This window comes from Ovis aries, chromosome 7, assembly GCF_016772045.2.
Source record: "Ovis aries strain OAR_USU_Benz2616 breed Rambouillet chromosome 7, ARS-UI_Ramb_v3.0, whole genome shotgun sequence".
Classification (NCBI taxonomy): Eukaryota; Metazoa; Chordata; class Mammalia; order Artiodactyla; family Bovidae; genus Ovis; species Ovis aries.
In genome coordinates, this window is record NC_056060.1 from 26,428,283 (window position 1) to 26,444,054 (window position 15,772).

The 15,772-nt window shown below is 40.9% G+C and overlaps 1 protein-coding gene across 1 annotated transcript; it reads left to right on the forward strand.

The window, feature by feature from the left end:
• The first annotated feature begins 14,927 nt into the window (after window positions 1-14,927).
• LOC132660145 (metallothionein-1C-like) lies at window positions 14,928-15,296 on the forward strand. The gene is made up of 2 exons (XM_060418695.1): window positions 14,928-14,965; window positions 15,059-15,296. Exons 1-2 carry the CDS (start codon window positions 14,928-14,930, stop codon window positions 15,294-15,296), a joined length of 276 nt encoding a protein of 91 aa, XP_060274678.1.
• Window positions 15,297-15,772: the final 476 nt, after the last annotated feature.

Here is a 15,772-nt window from a genome sequence, read left to right on the forward strand (position 1 = left end):
AATACTCAAACTACCGCACAATTGCACTCATCTCACACGCTAGTAAAGTAATGCTCAAAATTCTCCAAGCCAGGCTTCAGCAATACGTGAACCGTGAACTTCCTCATGTTCAAGCTGGTTTTAGAAAAGGTAGAGGAACCAGAGATCAAATTGCCAACATCTGCTGGATCATCGAAAAAGCCAGAGAGTTCCAGAAAAACATCTATTTCTGCTTTATTGACTATGCCAAAGCCTTTGACTGTGTGGATCACAATAAACTGTGGAACATTCTGAAAGAGATGGGAATACCAGGCCACCTGACTTGCCTCTTGAGAAACCTGTATACAGGTCAGGAAGCAGCTGTTAGAACTGGACATGGAACAACAGACTGGTTCCAAATAGGAAAAGGAGTACATCAAGGCTGTATATTGTCACCCTGCTTATTTAACTTCTATGCAGAGTACATCATGAGAAATGCTGGGCTGGAAGAAGCACAAGCTGGAATCAAGATTGCTGGAAGAAATATCAATAACCTCAGATATGCCGATGACACCACCCTTATGGCAGAAAGTGAAGAGGAACTAAAAGCCTCTTGATGAAAGTGAAAGAGGAGAGTGAAAAAGTTGGCCTAAAGCTCAACATTCAGAAAACGAAGATCATGGCATCTGGTCCCATCACTTCATGGGAAGTAGATGGGGAAACAGTGGAAACAGTGTCAGACTTTATATTTTGGGGCTCCAAAATCACAGCAGATGTTGACTGCAGCCATGAAATTAAAAGATGCTTACTCCTTGGAAGAAAAGTTATGAGCAACCTAGACAGTATATTCAAAAGCAGAGACATTACTTTGCCGACTAAGGTCCGTCTAGTCAAGGCTATGGTTTTTCCTGTGATCATGTATGGATGCGAGAGTTGGACTGTGAAGAAGGCTAAGCGCCGAAGAATTGATGCTTTTGAACTGTGGTGTTGGAGAAGACTCTTGAGAGTCCCTTGGACTGCAAAGAGTCCAATCAGTCCATTCTGAAGGAGATCAGCCCTGCGATTTCTTTGGAAGGAATGATGCTTAAAGCTGAAACTCCAGTACTTTGGCCACTTCATGCGAAGAGTTGACTCATTGGAAAGACTCTGATGCTGGGAGGGATTGGGGGCAGGAGGAGAAGGGGACGACAGAGGATGAGATGGCTGGATGGCATCACTGACTTGATGGACGTGAGTCTGAGTGAACTCTGGGAGTTGGTGATGGACAGGAAGGCCTGGCGTGCTGTGATTTATGTGGTCGCAAAGAGTCGGACACGACTGAGCGACTGAACTGAAGTGAACTGAAGGCACTGCCCGGCCCAACCACATTACAAAGGACTGAGCGAATACCAGAGGAGAGTTATCAGGCAGCGGACCAGCCCATCCCCCGCCAGAGGCAGGGAGGCAGGCAGGTGCCGCCAGAGCTGGAAGGAAAGGGGCAAACTCGGCTCCAGAGATGGCATCCCCTACCAAACTGCGAGCAGGCTCTCAGTCGCTAACCAAGTCTTCGTGGGATCCTGGACGGTTGACATCCGTCAGGAAGGTCGCAGTCAGAGATCAGCTCCCCAGAAGAGACACACGGCACACCTGAGACGCAGCTGCGCACCCAGGAAACCAAGTGGCTGGGACGGGGAGGTGATAAGACGCACCTCACCTGGGGAGTGTGCGCTTGCCAAGCACCTGGTCGCCTGAGCTGCTCTGGCCTGGGAAGAGCACAAAATGCAGGCCCAACTGAGTCTATCCCTTTGTGGAGCACCCGAGAACCTGAACCTGAACAGCGTAGATCTGGGAAGTGCACGCAACCCAGGGCCGCCTCAGACAGTTCCCAGCAGACCAACCTGAGGCCTAAGCAGTGTAGACCAGGAAACTCAAATGCCATGAGTGGGGGCAAATCCAGTGTGACCCAGACTGTGAGCACTCCCCACATACGCAAGTGATAATTGTATGCAGGGTTCCTCCCTCCTCACAGCACAATTGAACAAGTGAGCCTTAAATAAATGACCACATTTGCCCCCTTGATACTGAAGAGGCTTGCAAACAGAGGAAGCCAAAATAAACAAAGAAGAGGGAACAGCTCTGGAAGTGACAGGTGCAACAGATTAAAACCCTGTAGTTAACACTGACTACATTGGAAGGGACCTATAGACCTTGAGAAGAAGTAAAAGGTGAAACAAGGAACTATCTGAAAATGAACTAACCACACACTCTCCTCAACATCTCCAGAGAAATTCCTAGATATATTTTACAATTATCATTTTTTAATTTATTTTTAATTTTTTTAATTTTTAATTTCTTTATTAATCCTTTCATTTTCATTTTTAAAACCTACTATTACCTTGAAAAAAAGGACCCTATTTTTAAAGGAAATTTCATATTTTTTATATAACTTTTGTGACTTTGTTTTTTTTTTTAATATTGTATTTTTGAATGTCTAACCTCTACTCTAGATTTCTAAACTTTGCTTCTTGGTATTTGTTATCAATTTTGTACTTTTAGGAATCCAATCTTCAGGACCCATTTTATTGCTCTCTCCCCTTTTGACTCTCATTTTTCTCCCCCAGGTCACCTCTATCTCCTCCCTCCCCCTTCTCTTCTCTACTTAACTCTGTGTTTTTGCGTCTTTGTGTCTTTGGGTGTTCCAGGCTGTGGAGAAAACTTAGGGAACTGATTACAGGCTAGATTGGTCTCTCTCCTTTTGACTCTCCCTCCTCTTCTCCTGGTCACCTCTATCTCCTTCCTCCCTTTTCTTTTCTTTATGGAACTCCATGAACCTCTCTGAGTGTTCCGGACTGTGGAGAGCAAATAGGAAATTGATTACTGCCTAGACTGCTCTCTCCCCTTTTGACTCCACTTCTTCTCCTCCTGGTCAGCTCTATCTCCCTCCTCCCTCTTCTCTTCTTCATGTAACTCTGTGAACCTCTCTGGGTGTCCCTCACTGTGGAGAATCGTTTCATCATTAACCTAGATGTTTTGTCATCGGTGCTGTATGGATGGAGAAGTCTTGACGCTACTACAAGAACAAGACTGAAAGCCAGAGGCAGGAGGCCTAAAACCAAAACTTGAGATCACCAGAAATCTGACTCCAGGGACCATTAATCAACAGAAGCTCATCCAAAAGCCTCCATACCTACACTGAAACCAAGCTCCACCCAAGAGCCAACAAGTTTCAGAGCCAGACATATCAAGCTAATTCTCCAATAAAGCAGGAACATAACCCTGAGCACAAAAATACAGGTAGCCAAAAGTCACACCAAACCCAGAGACACCTCAAAACTCACTACTGGACACTTCACTACACTCCAGAGAGAAGAGATCCAGCTCCACCCACCAGAACACCAACTCAAGCTTCCCTAACCAGGAAACCTTGACAAGCCACTCATCCAACCCCACCCACAGGGAGGAGCCTCCACAATAAAGAGGAACCACAAACTGCCAGCATACAGAAAGGCCACCCCTAACACAGCAACCTAAACAGGATGAAAAGGCAGAGAAATATGCAGCAGGTAAAGGAACAGGATAAAAGCCCACTAAACCAAACAAAAGAGGAGGAGATAGGGAGTCAAACTGAAAAAGAATTCAGAATAATGATAGTAAAAATGATCCAAAATTTTGAGAACAAAATGGAGTTACAGATAAATAGTCTGGAGACAAGGATTGAGAAGATGCAAGAAAAGTTTAACAAGGACCTAGAAGAAATAAAAAAGAGTCAATATATAATGAATAATGCAATAGCTGAGATCAAAAGCACTCTGGAGAGAAGCAACAGTAGAATAACTGAGGCAGAAGATAGGACAAGTGAGGTGTAAGATAGAAAGGTGGAAATAAATGAAACAGAGAGGAGAAAAAGAATTAAATGAGGATAACCTCAGAGACCTCTGGGACAATGTCAAACACCCCAACATTCAAGTCATAGGAGTCACAGAAGAAGAAGACAAAAAGAAAGACCATGAGAAAATCCTTGAGGAGATAATAGTTGAAAACTTCCCTAAAATGAGGAAGGAAATAGCCACCCAAGTCCAAGAAACCCAGAGAGTCCCAAACAGGATAAACCCAAGGTGAAACACCCCAAGACACATATTAATCAAATTAACAAAGATCAAACACAAAGAACAAATATTAAAACCAGCAAGGGAAAAACAACAATTAACCCACAAGGGGATCCCCATAAGAATAAAATCTGATCTTTCAATAGAAACCCTTTAGGCCAGAAAGGAATGGCAGGGCCTACTTAAAGTGATGAAAGAGAAAAACCTACAACCCAGATTACTGTACCCAGCAAGGATCTCATTCAAATATGAAGGAAAAATCAAAAGCTTTACAGATAAGCAAAAGCTGAGAGAATTCAGCACCACCAAACCAGCTCTCCAACAAATGCTAAAGGATCTTCTCTAGACAGGAAACACAGAAAAGGATTAAGGCAACAAAGTAAATGGCAATTGGGATTATACTTATCAATAATTACTTTAAATGTAAATGGGTTGAATTCCCCAAGCAAAAGACAAAGACCGGCTGAATGGATAAAAAAACAAGACCCCTATATATGCTGTCTACAAGAGACCCACCTCAAACCTAGGGACACATACAGACTGAAAGTTAAGGGATGGAAAAAGATATTTCACACAAATGGAGACCATAAGAAAGCAGGAGTAGCAATACTTACGTCAGATAAAATAGGCTTTGATATAAAGGCAGTGAAAAGAGACAAAGAAGGACACTACATACTGATCAAAGGATCAATCTGAGAAGAAGATATAGCAATTATGAATTTATATGCACCCAACGTAGGAGCACTGTAATATGTAAGCCAAATGCTAACAAATATGAAAGGAGAAATTAACAGTAACACAATAACAGCAGGAGAATTTAATACCCCACTCACACCTATGGATAGATCAACTAAACAGAAAATTAGCAAGGAAACACAAATTTTAATGATAAAATGGACCAGTTAGACCTAATTGATATCTATAGGACAGTTCACCCTAAAGCAATGAATTTCACCTTTTTCTCAAGTGCACATGGAACCTTCTCCAGGATAGAACACATCATGGGCCATAAATCTAGCCTTGGTAAATTCAAAACAATCAAAATCATCTCAAGCATCTTTTCTGATCATAATGTGGTAAGATTTGATGTCAACTACAGGAAAAAAAATATGAAAAATACAAACATATGGAAGCTAAACAACACACTTCTGAATAACCAACAAATCACAGAAGAAATCAAAATATGCATAAAGATGAATGAGAATGAAAACACAACAATCCAAAACTTATGAGATTCAGTAAAAGCAGTGCTAAGGGGAAGGTTCATAGCAATACAAGAAACAGGAGAGTATCAATAACCTAACTCTACACCTAAAACAACTAAAAAAGAAAGAAATTAAGAACCCCAGGGCTAGTAGAAGGAAAGAAATCACAAAAATTAGGGCAGAAATAAATGCAAAAGAAACAAAAGAGAACGTAGCAAAAATAAACAAAGCTAAAAGCTGGTTCTTCAAGAAGATAAATAAAATAGACAAACCATTAGCCAGACTCATCAAGAAACAAAGGGAGAAGAATCAAATCAACAAAATTAGAAATGAAAATGGAGAAATCACAACAGACAACACAGAAATACAAAGGATCATAAGAGACTACTGTCAGCAGAGATATTACTTTGCCAACAAAGGTCCATCTAGTCAAGGCTATAGTTTTTCCTGTGGCCATGTATGGATGTGAGATTTGGACTATGAAGAAAGCTGAGCACCGAAGAATTGATGCTTTTGAACTGTGGTGTTGGAGAAGACTCTTGAGAGTCCCTTGGACTGCAAGGAGATCCAACCAGTCCATTCTGAAGGAGATCAGCCCTGGGATTTCTTTGGAAGGAATGACGCTAAAGCTGAAACTCCAGTACTTTGGCCACCTCATGCGAAGAGTTGACTCATTGGAAAAGACTCTGATGCTGGGAGGGATTGGGGACAGGAGGAGAAAGGGATGACAGAGGATGAGATGGCTGGATGGCATCACTGACTCGATGGACATGAGTCTGAGTGAACTCAAGGAGCTGGTGATGGACAGGGAGGCCTGGCGTGCTGCGATTCATGGGGTCGCAAAGAGTCAGACACGACTGAGTGACTGAACTGAACTGAACTGAACTGATCAGCAACTATGTGCCAATAAAATGGACAACGTGGAAGAAATGGACAAATGCTTAGAAAAGTATAACTTTCCAAAACTGAGCCAGGAAGAAATAGAAAATCTTAACAGACCCATCACAAGCACAGATCTTGAAACCATAATCAGAAATCTTCCAACAAACAAAAGCCCAGGATCACATGGCTTCACAGCTGAATTCTACCAAAAATTTAGAGAAGGGCTAACATCTATCCTACTCAAACTCTTCCAGAAAATTGCAGAGGAAGGTAAACTTCCAAACTCATTCTATGAGGCTATCATAATCCTAATACCAAAACCAAACAAAGATGCCACCAAAAAAGAAAACTACAGGCCAATATCACTGATGAACATAGATACAAAAATCCTTAACAAAATTCTAGCAAACAGAATCCAACAATATATTAAAAAGATCATACACCATGACCAAGTGGGCTTTATCCTAGAGATGCAAGGATTCTTCAATATTCGCAAATCAATCAATGTGATACACCACATTAACAAATTAAAAGATTAAAATCATATGATTATCTCAATAGATGCAGAGAAAGCCTTTGACAAAATTCAACATCCATTTATGATTTAAAAAAAAAAAAACCCTTCAGAAAGCAGGCATAGAAGGAACATACCTCAACACAATAAAAATCATATATGATAAACCCACAGCAAACATCCTCAATAGTGAAAAATAGAAAGCATTTCCCCTAAAGTCAGGAACAAGAGAGGGATGCCCACTCTCACCACTACTATTCAGCATAGTTTTGGAAGTTTTGGCCACAGCAATCAGAGCAGAAAAAGAAGTAAAAGGAATCCAGATTGGAAAAGAAGAAGTAAAACTCTCGCTGTGTGCAGATGACATGATCCTCTACATAGAAAACCCTAAAGACTCCACCAGAAAATTACTAGAGCTAATTAATGAATACAGTAAAGTTGCAGGATATAAAATCAACATAGAAAAATCCCTTGCATTCCTATATACTAACAATGAGAAAACCCAAAGAGAAATTAAGGAAACAATCCCATTCACCATTGCAACGAAAAGAATAAAATGCTAGGAATACAGCTACCTAAAGAAACAGAAGACCTACATATAGAAAACTATAAAACACTGATGAAAGAAATCAAAGATGACACAAATAGATGGAGAAATATATCATGTTTGTGGATCAGAAGAATCAATATAGTGAAAATGAGTGTACTACCAAAGCAATCTATAGATTCAATGCAATCCCTATCAAGCTACCAACGATATTTTTCAGAGAATTAGAACAAATAATTTCACAATTTGTATGGAATTAAAAAAAAAAAAACAACAACAACCTCAAATAGCCAAAACAATCCTGAAAAAGAAGAATGGAACTGGAGGAATCAACCTGCCTGACTTCAGGCTATACTACATAGCAATAGTCATCAAGACAGTATGTTACTGGCACAAAGACAAAAACATAGATCAATGGAACAAAACAAAAAGCCCAGAGATAAATCCACATACCTCTCTTTACCTTATCTTTGACAAAGGAGGCAAGAATATACAGTGGAGAAAAGACAATCTCTTTCACAAGTGGTGCTGGGAAAACTGATCAACCACTTGTAAAAGAATGAAACTAGAACACTTTCTAACACCATACACAAAAACAAATTCAAAATAGATTAAAGATCTAAATGTAAAACCAGAAACCATAAAATTCCTAGAGGAAAACATAGGAAAACACTCTCTGACATAAATCACAGCAGGATCCTTTATGACTCACCTCCCAGAATATTGGAAATAAAAGCAAAAATAAACGAATGGGACCTAATTAAACCTAAAAGCTTCTGCATAACAAAGGAAACTAAGGGCAAGGTGAAAATACAGCCTTCAGAATGGGAGAAAATAATAGCAAATGAAGCAACTGACAAAGGGTTAATCTCAAAAATATACAAGCAACTCCTGCAGTTCAATTCCAGAAAAATAAGTGACCCAATCAAACAATGGGCCAAAGAACTAAACAGACATTTATCCAAAGAAGACATACAGATGGCTAACAAACACATGAAAAGTTGCTCAACATCGCTCATTATCAGAGAAATGCAAATCAAAACCACAATGAGGTACCACCTCACACAGGTCAGAATGTCTGCTATCAAAAAGCCTACAAACAATAAATGCTGGAGAGGGTGCAGAGAAAAAGGAACCCTCTTACACTGTTGGTGGGAATGCAAACTAATACAGCCACTGTGGAGAACAGTGTGGAGATTCCTTAAAAAGCTGGAATAGAACTGCCATACAACCCAGCAATCCCACCGCTGGGCATACACACTGAGGAAACCAGAATTGAAAGAGACATGTGTACCTCAATGTTCACTGTGGCACTGTTTACAATAGCCAGGACATGGAAGCAACCTAGATATCCATTGGCAGACGAATAGATAAGAAAGATATGGTACATATACACAATGGAACATTACTCAGCTATTGAAAAGAATACATTTGAATCAGTTCTAATGAGACAGATGAAACTGGAGCCTATTATACAGAGCGAAGTAAGCCAGAAAGAAAAACACCAATGCAGTATAATATCGGATATATATATATGGAATTTAGAAAGATGGTAACGATGACCCTATATGCGAGACAGCAAAAGAGACACAGATGTAAATAACAGACTTTGGACTCTGTGGGAGAAGGCGAGGCTGAGATGATTTGAAAGAATAGCGTTGAAACTTGTATATTATCTTAGGTGAAATAGATTGCTAGTCCAGATTCGATGGATGAGGCAGGGTGCTCAGGGCTGGTGCACTGGGATGACCCTGAGAGATGGGATGGGGAGGGAGGTAGTAGGGAGGGTCTGGATGGAGAACACATGTACACCCGTGGCTGATTCATGTGAACGTATGGCAAAAACCACCACAATATTATAAAGTAATTAGCCTCCAATTAAGATAAAAATAAATTAATAAAAATAATTTCATGGCTGCAGTCACCATCTGCAGTGATTTGGGAGCGCAAAAAAAACAAAGTCTGTCACTATTTCCACTGTTTCCCCATCTATTTGCCTTGAAGTGATCTTTGGCAAAGATCTTTGCCATGATCTTTGTTTTCTGAATGTTGAGCTTTAAGCCAACTTTTTCACTGTCCTCTTCCACTTTCATCAAGAGGCTCTTTAGTTCCTCTTCACTTTCTGCCATGAGGGTGGTGTCATCTGCATATCTGAGGTTATTGATATTTCTCCTGCAATCTTGATTCCAGCTTGTGCTTCATCCAGCTCAGCGTTTCTCATGATGTACTCTGCATATAAGTTAAATAAGCAGGGTGACACTATACAGCCTTGACGTACTCCTTTTCCTATTTGGAACCAGTCTGCTTCATGTCCAGTTCTAATTGTTGCTTCCTGACCTGCATACAGATTTCTCAAGAGGCAGGTCAGGTGGTCTGGTTGATCACAGAGCTACAAACTTGTAGAGCAGAAGCCTCATTATAACCTGAGGGGGAAAGTTAGCATTCTTAGGTATAAGGCAGAAGTCATGATGACTGTCAGGCTCAGAAGTTGAAAACTGTACCATTGCTGCTCCCTAATCTTTCTCCTGATTTCTTTCATCTGCCCTATGTACTTGTCCACATCCTCTCCCTCTTTATTGTGATCACTATGCCTGCTGGATATGGCCTGTCAAAACCAGGGACAAGTCATCTAGTCCTACCCCAGCTTGAATTGCTTCAGGCTTCTGGCCTGGCCCCGCTCCTAAATGACATGATTCCTTTCTACTCTGCACAGAGGCCTGGTCCCCTCCTTCATTCTCATCCCAGGCATTTTCCATGTTGAGATTTTTCACTACTGTTCCTCTTTGGACACCGTCCGGCTGTCTCCCCCTCCTCCCAATTGGCCCAAGACATTTAGATTCACAGACTTGCTCCCCGTCTTTGGTGGCTGCCCCCACCCAGCAAGCCCTTGTGGCCACTGGGAGCAGGGATCAAGGAGAGAGTGAGCAAAGTTAGGGTCTACAGACACACACACACTTATGCACAGACTTTTGTGTGTTTTTTTGTTTTTTTTTTTTGTTTTTTATTTTTTTTAATTTTAAAATCTTTACTTCTTACATGCGTTCCCAAACATGAACCCCCTCTCACCTCCCTCCCCATAACATCTCTCTGGGTCATCCCCATGCACCAGCCCCAAGCATGCTGCATCCTGCGTCAGACATAGACTGGCGATTCAATTCTTACATGATAGTATACATGTGTCATTCTCCCAAATCATCCCACCCTCTCCCTCTCCCTCTGAGTCCAAAAGTCCATTATACACATCTGTGTCTCTTTCCCTGTCTTGCATACAGGGTCATCATTGCCATCTTCCTAAATTCCATATATATGTGTTAGTATACTGTATTGGTGTTTTTCTTTCTGGCTTACTTCACTCTGTATAATCGGCTCCAGTTTCATCCATCTCATCAGAACTGATTCAAATGAATTCTTTTAATGGCTGAGTAATACTCCATTGTGTATATGTACCACAGCTTTCTTATCCATTCATCTGCTGATGGACATCTAGGTTGTTTCCATGTCCTGGCTATTATAAAACAGTGCTGCGATGAACATTGGGGTACATGTGTCTCTTTCAATTCTGGTTTCCTCGGTGTGTATGCCCAGCGGTGGGATTGCTGGGTCATAAGGTAGTTCTATTTGCAAATTTTTAAGGAATCTCCACACTGTTCTCCATAGTGGCTGTACTAGTTTGCATTCCCACCAACAGTGTAGGAGGGTTCCCTTTCTCCACACCCTCTCCAGCATTTATTGCTTGCAGATTTTTGGATCGCATCCATTCTGACTGGTGTGAAGTGGTACCTCATTGTGGTTTTGATTTGCATTTCTCTAATAATGAGTGATGTTGAGCATCTTTTCATGTGTTTGTTAGCCATCCGTATGTCTTCTTTGGAGAAATGTCTATTTAGTTCTTTGGCCCATTTTTTGATTGGGTCGTTTATTTTTCTGGAATTGAGCTGCATAAGTTGCTTGTATATTTTTGAGATTAGTTGTTTGTCAGTTGCTTCATTTGCTATTATTTTCTCCCATTCAGAAGGCTGTCTTTTCACCTTGCTTATATTTTCCTTTGTTGTGCAGAAGCTTTTAATTTTAATTAGATCCCATTTGTTTATTTTTGCTTTTATTTCCAGAATTCTGGGAGGTGGATCATAGAGGATCCTGCTGTGATTTATGTCTGAGAGTGTTTTGCCTATGTTCTCCTCTAGGAGTTTTATAGTTTCTGATCTTACATTTAGATCTTTAATCCATTTTGAGTTTATTTTTGTGCATGCACAGACTTTTGAATGAAGCTCCAGATGACTATAGATTGGTTTATTTTGTTCATGGCTATATCCACAGGCTCTAGAACACAGAGCAGAGCACATAGTAGATGCTCAATAAATGTCTGTGGAATGATGGTCATAATAAATGAATATCTTACCCAGTTTTTTCTAAAAGTGTGGTTTACAGACACTCTCTAAGTCACCTGGCTTTGGTATTGTACACTAAACAATTATGCACAACTTTAAAGTTGAAAGTTATGTTATGCTTGACAGGAATTTTTAGGACTTCAAGCCCAGGAGGCAAAATCTCAAATAACCCTGAGAGAATTATTCCAAAGAGGTGAGCAGAAGCCAGGATATATAGGAGTTTTGCAAGAAAGGGCAGAAGTTTGAACATCAAAAGATTATTGTTAATTAAAGACAACCAAATATGCCAAGTTAAGGAATTTGGTGCTTTTCTATGCATGGGAAGATACAAGAGTCTAGATACTGAAATCATTCCTTTGAAGTGCACCTCAGCTCTCTGGGGCCAGGCGCCTGTGTTTTCATATCTCGAGTTTCCTCAGGGCTTGCCACGGAAAGTGGCTGCAATCTGTTCTTTGTCTCCTTCCTGAGTACCTTCAGGGCTCACTAGCTTACCACAGCTGGTGGCTACAATCACTGATCAGTGGCTACAGTCAGTTCAGTTCAGTTCAGTTGCTCAGTCGTGTGTGACTCTTTGCGACCCCATGAATCGCAGCACGCCAGGCCTCCCTGTCCATCACCAACTCCCGGAGTTCACCCAGATTCACGTCCATTGAGTCAGTGATGCCATCCAGCCATCTCATCCTCTGTCATCCGCTTCTCCTTCTGCCCCCAATCCCTCCCAGCATCAGAGTCTTTTCCAATGAGTCAACTCTTCGCACGAGGTGGCCAAAGTACTGGAGTTTCAGCTTTAGCATCATTCCTTCCAAAGAAATCCCAGGGCTGACCTCCTTCAGAATGGACTGGTTGGATCTCCTTGCAGTCCAAGGGACTCTCAAGAGTCTTCTCCAACACCACAGTTCAAAGGCATCAATTCTTCGGTGCTCAGCCTTCTTCACAGTCCAACTCTCACATCCATACATGACCACAGGAAAAACCATAGCCTTGACTAGACAGACCTTAGTCGGCAAAGTAATGTCTCTGCTTTTGATTGTACTATCTAGGTTGGTCATAACTTTTCTTCCAAGGAGTAAGTGTCTTTTAATTTCTTGGCTGCAGTCACCATCTGCAGTGATTTTGGAGCCCAAAAAAATAAAGTCTGACACTGTTTTCACTGTTTCCCCATCTATTTCCCATGAAGTGATGGGACCAGATGCCATGATCTTCGTTTTCTTAATGTTGAGCTTTAGGCCAACTTTTTCACTCTCCTCTTTCACTTTCATCAAGCGGCTTTTTAGTTCCTCTTCACTTTCTGCCATAAGGGTGGTGTCATTTGCATATCTGAGATTATTGATATTTCTCCCAGAAATCTTGATTCCAGCTTGTGTTTCTTCCAGACCAGCATTTCTCATGATGTACTCTGCATATAAGTAAATAAGCAGGGTGACAATATACAGCCTTGATGTACTCCTTTTCCTATTTGGAACCAGTCTGTTGTTCCATGTCCAGTTCTAACTGTTGCTTCTGCATACAGATTTCTCAAGAGTCAGGTCAGGTGGTCTGGTATTCCCATCTCTTTCAGAATTTTCCACAGTTCATTGTGATGCACACAGTCAAAGTCTTTGGCATAGTCAATAAAGCAGAAATTGATGTTTTTCTGGAACTCTCTTGCTTTTCCATGATCCAGCGGATGTTGGAGACAAGAGATGGCAAGACAATCTAGGAATCAGTGAACTAAAATGGACTGGAATGGGTGAATTTAACTCAGATGACCATTACATCTACTACTGCGGGCAGGAATCCCTCAGAAGAAATGGAGTAGCCATCCTGGTCAACAAAAGAGTCTGAAATGCAGTACTTGGATGCAATCTCAAAAACGACAGAATGATCTCTGTTCATCTCCAAGGCAAACCATTCAATGTATTAGTTATCCAAGTCTATGCCCCAATCAGTAATGCTGAAGAAGCTGAAGCTGAATGGTCCTATGAAGACCTACAAGACCTTTTAGAACTAACACACACAAAAAAAGATGTCCTTTTCATTATAGGGGACTGGAATGCAAAGGTAGGAAGTCAAGAAACACCTGGAGTAACAGGCAAATTTGGCCTTGGAATGTGGAATGGAGCAGGGCAAAGGCTAATAGAGTTTTGCCAAGAAAATGCACTGGTCATAGCAAACACCCTCTTCCAACAACACAAGAGAAGACTCTACACATGGACATCACCAGATGGTCAACACCAAAATCAGATTGATTATATTCTTTGCAGCCAAAGATGGAGAAGCTCTATACAGTCAACAAAAACATGACCAGAAGCTGACTGTGGCTCAGATCATAAACTCCTTATTACCAAATTCAGACTCAAGTTGAAGAAAGTAGGGAAAACTGCTAGACCATTCAGATATGACCTAAATCAAATTCCTTACAATTATACAGTGTTACTGATATGGCAGGCAATATTTAATTTTTCAATATGATTATAGAAGATTGCTGAGGGCCACCCCAGACCTCCTGAATTAAAAATTCTTATGTTGGGTCAGGAAATTTTCATCTACCTGGCACACAAAAGTTTGAGAACAGTTGATCCAGCCCAACCCAGTCATTTCACAAAAAGGGTATGATGGCCAAGATTATAGAGCTAACTTGCAGAAAATAAGGACTACAGCTATCATTCCATTCTTCTTTTTGGTGCAAATTATTTTCATTTGTACCATCCAAAATGGTGTTAAGTTCTTAGGAAGAACTTGAGGTTCCTATAAGGAGACCATACAACACTAATTAAAATATTTATTTCTGAAAAATAGTTGCAAAATGAAAAAAGAGAAAACCAAGAAATATGAAAAGTTCTAAAGATTATATAAAATTTTCAGGAAAATATAAATTTTAACAGTAGAATTTTTATCTTGTTCTTTTGATCCTGAATTTCTGCTATTACATTTCCCTGCTCTAGTAAAGAGTAATAATTCATTTAAGTTATTTTTATTGAGTGCCACTAGGGGCTGTGTTCCAGAGCAACAATAACAAAAAAGACAAAGTTCCTGCCCTCATGAAGCAGCCACCAGGGGAATAGTCAAAACATAAACATAAGAATGTAATTCAGAGAGTCCTTAGTGCTATGAAAGAGAAACAGAGCAAGTTACTGAGAAGGAAGACAACAAGATTGGGACGGAAAGAGCAGAGGGATGCTATTTTATATTAGGGTTCAGGAAAGCCTCAAAGAGAGGATGGTACCTGAAAAGAGACCTGGATGAAAGAAGGAAGGAAGGAAGAAGTCAAAGGAAGGTCAAGTGCCCTGAGTCAGAAGCAGCAGACTGAGACAAAACTTCGTATTCAGATGATTTATTAAGAAAATGTACTCCAGTGTTGATGAGAGTATGGATAAAAGAGAACCCTGTGCACTGTTGATAGGAATGTAAATTGGTGCAACCACTAAAAAAAAAAAAAAAAAAAAACCGCAGTGTGAAGTTTCCTCAAAAATTTTAAAGTACACCTCCCACTGGACCAGGGGATGTGCTTCTACACTTGCTTTGGACCTCGGACCTTGCCTTTCCTCCAATTGGACCCCAACTGCTTCTGCCGCCACTGGCGGCCCCTGCAGCTGTGCTGGCTCCTGCACCTGCAAGGTCTGCAGACGCCCCTCCTGCAAGAAGAGCTGCTGCTCCTCCTGCCCCGTGGGCTGTGCCGAGTGTGCCCAGGGCTGCATCTGCAAAGGGGCCTCGGACAAGTGCAACCGCTGCACCTGATACCTGGCAGAGCCTCCCCCAGTTGTCGATAGAGCAACCGTGACAAATTTATATATATATTTTGTTGTTGTTGTTGTTGTTGTTTTCACATAATCTGACCTGGTGCTACATTTCCTTTTTCTATGAGACATGTGATTACCAGTAAATTTGTTGACCTCAAAAAAACATGTTTTTTGTAAGTAAAACTATCATATGATCCAGCAGTTCCACTTTTGGATAGTTATCTGAAGGAAATGAAATCACTTATCTTGAAAAGATATCTGTACTCCATATTCATTGCAGCGTTGTTTACAATATCTAAGATATAGAAACAACCTAAGTATTTATCAACAGGTGCATGGATTTAAAAAATGTGGTATAGGGACTTCTATGATGGTCCAGGGGCTGACCATGCCTCCAGTGTTGAAGGCCTGAGTTCAATCCCTGCTCAGGGAACTAGATCCTGCATGCCACAACTGAAGATATTGTATGCCACA

What these genes read in the sequence shown, in the direction of transcription:
- LOC132660145 (XM_060418695.1), top strand. Translation starts at nt 14,928, where the DNA reads ATGGATAAAAGAGAACCCTGTGCACTGTTGATAGGAAT. An exon ending in TGTGCACTGTTGATAGGAAT is followed by an intron (nt 14,966 to 15,058) that starts GTAAATTGGTGC and finishes CCACTGGACCAG; the next exon opens with GGGATGTGCTTCTACACTTG.